Source organism: Gadus morhua, chromosome 6 (assembly GCF_902167405.1).
Source record: "Gadus morhua chromosome 6, gadMor3.0, whole genome shotgun sequence".
In the NCBI taxonomy this organism is placed as follows: Eukaryota; Metazoa; Chordata; class Actinopteri; order Gadiformes; family Gadidae; genus Gadus; species Gadus morhua.
This window is the reverse complement of record NC_044053.1, coordinates 2,473,302-2,477,614: the sequence shown is the minus strand read 5'-3', so window position 1 is coordinate 2,477,614 and position 4,313 is coordinate 2,473,302. Positions and strand designations below refer to the sequence as shown.

Below are 4,313 nucleotides of genomic sequence, written 5' to 3'. Positions count from 1 at the left end.
ACTGATTCAGATTCCTGAACTTGAGTATTGGCCGATACAGCATCAAGCATTGTAACTACTAATAGTACTTGTTCTTATTGAAGGGTTCTCTAAGCAATGTGTAGTCGGTTCACTTACTGTCTACGCCATTTATTTTCAGAACTAGATTATTTAACAACTATTATTAGGAATATATTTCATGAAACATACATAACACTGACACTGAGTGTTTAAAATGGGTACTGCAGTCCAAATTCAGTCCAATTCCCCTCCTCCCTAGACTCTAAGCTCAGGTGTTGCCATGTTGAAGACACATGGGCGGAATTACTCTACTTGACACTATTCGACACTAAAGGGACGAATTCTACACTGCAAGTTGATCAGCTAATGTATACGTTGGAAATTCATAAAACAGCTTTTGTACAGAAGTCCATTGGATACAATATTAGAGATATCAATGATTAAATATGGCTGTGAAATAAATAATTGAGGCAATAAATACATTAATAAGTCAAAACATAATACTTTTTTTAATGACTACTTTTATTTAATAGCATGTTTCCTTAATCACTGATGTCATTTTATGATAACGTACAATACATTTTTTAGGTGTGGCTGCCTCATGATTTATAACCCCAATATCAATACTCATTACCATTTCCTTAAGCTAATGTCTACTTGCTAATGTTAATTTATTTTCAGATTGGCGTAAGTGTGACTACAGAGACATCCGACGAAAGATCTGTGACTATACAACCAAACACGACCATTGCTTACAGGAAAATAAAACTAAGTGTGCAACCAAACGGAGTCATTGGTGAGTGATTGTAAATATAATTATTACAATGGTTGAAGGTCTGCAAAGAGCCGCAACTTGTTTCACAGTTCTGTCAAAATATTTTTGTGATGTCATGGAAAATAAACTGCTATGATATTTTCTCTGCCTCCCTTGAGACCTGCTTCCCGGTTCCGTTGTGACGGTATCTGTTGATTGCTATATCGGATCTTATGACGATATGATGCCGGGCAGCACCTGGCTAACAGAGGGTAATATATGGACTTGTTTTTATAAATACTGAACGTGTTATTCACAAGATGTCGATTGAGCTTTTTTGTGATTATGTCTATCTATGATCGATTTGCAGAAGTTGCCAAGCTGAGTCCTAACTTTGAACTGCTTTCGGGTCTCAAAGCGTCAGCCAAGGCCTCTCTGCTCCAGCACCTCGTTTCAGCCATGAGGCAGTGGGGGGTGGTCCATCTACTGGAGAGGGTGGTAAGATCTCCAGTGATTTTTATGCTGACCTCGGTATGTCTACTAATACCCTGACGGACAGCTAAACTCATACCCAAAACACCAAGACTCTGCAGATGTATTTCTCCCTTCCACAGGTTTATTGGAAGCACATGGGGAAAGGTGAAACTGCAACACACAAATAAAAAGGCAGAGAAACCAGAAATCTCATTTGTACTCATCTCAAACAAATAAGCAAGAATATGTACTTGTAAACAACATTATTTTTGGTCACTACAACACTATTAGCGTCGTCAAATGACCCACGTGTGACCTAACATGGTATTTGTGTAGCAGTAGTGCATTTGAACTACCTTGAGATGAAAACTATACAAACTTTACACTAATCAGTCCCTCCAGAAAAATGTGATTATGCTGTTGCATAATTCAATGCATAATCAGCCAATATCCGCATATTCATGCGGGGGCCACATTTTTTCAAATATGCCGCACTTTCACCGCATAAATTGCAGATTTTCGCGCAAAATATGCAAGGCTTGCATGAATTCCTAATCCCCGGATTTTCGTTGCAAAAAAGTCAGATGCATCTTAGCAGAAAGTTGAACAATTTTGCGTTTACTTCACACAAGAGCAGCCATTTCCCCCTGTTGCCATGGCAACGTTATGAAGTGACGGAATTAAGTGACGTGAACGTCATCGAAAAGCTGTATTTTTCGCAAGTTCGACGATGCTATGTAAAGAACAAGATCTTGCAAGATTTGATTAAATTGTTCTCAATTTAACGAAACGCTGAACCAGCTAGACGCGACTTAAGTGTTTACTTCCTGGAGTCACGTGATAGGCCGATTAGAAGCATGCGTCTTCAAGTGAACACGTCCTGAATAGAAACTCATAGGAAATGCATATTCCTGGAACACATATTTCTGCAATGCTGACTAAATGCAAAGCATGCATTCCCGACCTGCAACATTAAACTTATGGCTCTTGAGACATTCTCTTATACTCATAACAAAACAATCATCTCTAGATTTTTTATTCGTATTGTATTGTCTATTTAATGTTTGTATTTGAGGATGTGCTCTGGTTCTCTCTCAGCTAAGCCAGATGCTCGATGGCGAACTCCCCTCTCTGGACTGTGTTGAGGTCGAGCCTCAGAGAGAGGCCCTCCAGGGCATACTGGATGTCCTGTCTGACAATGGACTGGAGACCGAGGACCCCAACAGTCCTCTTGGTGCTTTTCACCTCGTTACCAGTGCCCTGGCTGGTAAGTGGGCCTGACCGTCACTGTAGTTTGTAGCGTAGCTCCTGCACAGTAGTTGCTGTGTCACATCTCAAGCTAAATATTAGTGTGAAATGTTCACACCCGGTTTTCCAGAAATGCCGGATGACGGCCTTGCTGTCCTGGTGTCGAGCTGCACTCCCCCAGATCCCAAGATGCTGAGATCCCTGGAGCTGCTGGTATGTATTACATTGCTCTGGTGAATATTATGAAGTAACACAATGTATAATCATGCCATCAGGTGGACCCTTTTATCCAAAGAGTCCTGAGTTTATACTTTGGGGCAGCCGTGCAGTCTTAGGCGATGCTTGAGGCGGACAGGAGTGGAATAATGCAGCGATTATCTCATAAACCCTTTTTTAGAGTTCAGTGCAAATTTTAGACGCGTAATGATGTTGTGTCCTCACACATGTCTCAGATGCAGTGTTTTATCGAGAATGGGGAGATGTCTCTGAGCAGTGATGACCTCGCTCCCCTGACCGAGGAGACCTTCCAGTTGACAGAGGAGCTCTTCAACTCCTGTGGAGTGGGTCTGCAGAGAGACGGAGACGTGCTGAGGACGAAATTCAGCGGTACCTGTGAGCCGCAGCCTCTCATCCTGTACATTGCCATCAAAGGCCTTGCTTCCCTATAGCCTGGTGTTAATTAGGGACAGGTATCACCAGGATGCTCACAATATGATATCACAGGGGTTTTCGTAGACCATTATTATATGGATTGCGATTCGTTGTATTTTGCGATACAATGATATTCCCACTTTTAGTGAAATGTTATCTTTTGTTTCTGGCTTTCTATTATTTCTTTAAAAAAAGTTATTTTATGTCACCCTGACAATTTTGGAAGCAAAGAATTTAGATTCTCACATGAATTTGATGTTTTTATACAATTTGTTCTCATTGCGTTTAAATCATTGAATAACCTTAATAAAGACAACAATCAAATTTGTTATTTACTGCATTCCAGCCTTCTCTCCCATAAAAAAACATAAAAGTTCTGTGTTTTAAATCAGCAAAGGTTTATATATTTGCTAGGTATTTCATTTATTTGATAGATATTATGGCATTGTAGATATTAGGCTGATAATTGATGATATTGATAAATTCAGGCTCAGGGTTATACAATGTGATTATTCTCTAGATTTATCACTTACTGCCTTCAATCTTAAACTGCTGATATAAGCTTAAACCCTTCTTAAACTATGGTTCTTAAACCCCTCCTTCTTATGAAATAAATCGGTTTTCCCTCAGATTGCCTTGTTTCTGTGTCCTGTTCCTTTGTTTTTTTGCGTCCCCGATTTCCAAATGAGGTGCAAATTAGCGCTCAGGCATTAGCAGTCAATCAACTCTTGATAAGCTGGTATTGGGAATCCTCGTGCAGGGGTGGACTAAACCATTTTGCGCCTTCTGTAAGGTGTTGCGCTCTTTTAGTAAAGGTCATCGAATCAGGATCGCTTTTAACTCACTTTATTTGGTTTAGTTTCGGTATGGGAACTATGAAGCAAAAGGAGATGGATTGTATATTACCGCGTGGAGAGCATGGGCACGTTAAAGAAAGGACAGCGGACTAAAACATGGCCGCCCATTCATTCCTTTGAAAACTGCTCAATGGCGCATCAAATGGCGCATGAAAACTGCTCAATAACGATCCGCTCCTGGCTTTCCTTCCCAGTGCCAGCCCTGCCAGTACTTTCCGGATCACCTGCCTGCCACTCCCACCTCCTCATTGCAACCACCTTCATTTTTGTTCCCTGTTACGTATTTTAAGCACATAAGCTGCCCCCACATAGCCACTAGGAAGCAGGAT

At 40.8% G+C, this 4,313-nt stretch overlaps 1 protein-coding gene across 1 annotated transcript; it reads left to right on the top strand.

Annotated features, from left to right (window-relative positions):
* Positions 1-490: 490 nt before the first annotated feature.
* Positions 491-3,756, top strand: LOC115545537 (uncharacterized). The gene is made up of 5 exons (XM_030358828.1): positions 491-1,026; positions 1,125-1,252; positions 2,327-2,495; positions 2,607-2,689; positions 2,929-3,756. Exons 1-5 carry the CDS (start codon positions 996-998, stop codon positions 3,142-3,144), a joined length of 627 nt encoding a protein of 208 aa, XP_030214688.1. The 5' UTR covers positions 491-995; the 3' UTR covers positions 3,145-3,756.
* Positions 3,757-4,313: the final 557 nt, after the last annotated feature.

Coding starts and splice junctions, on each gene's coding strand:
- LOC115545537 (XM_030358828.1), top strand. CDS start 996: ATGATGCCGGGCAGCACCTGGCTAACAGAGG. Junction 1,253..2,326: donor TCCATCTACTGGAGAGGGTG/GTAAGATCTCCA, acceptor GTTCTCTCTCAG/CTAAGCCAGATGCTCGATGG. Junction 2,690..2,928: donor TGAGATCCCTGGAGCTGCTG/GTATGTATTACA, acceptor CACATGTCTCAG/ATGCAGTGTTTTATCGAGAA.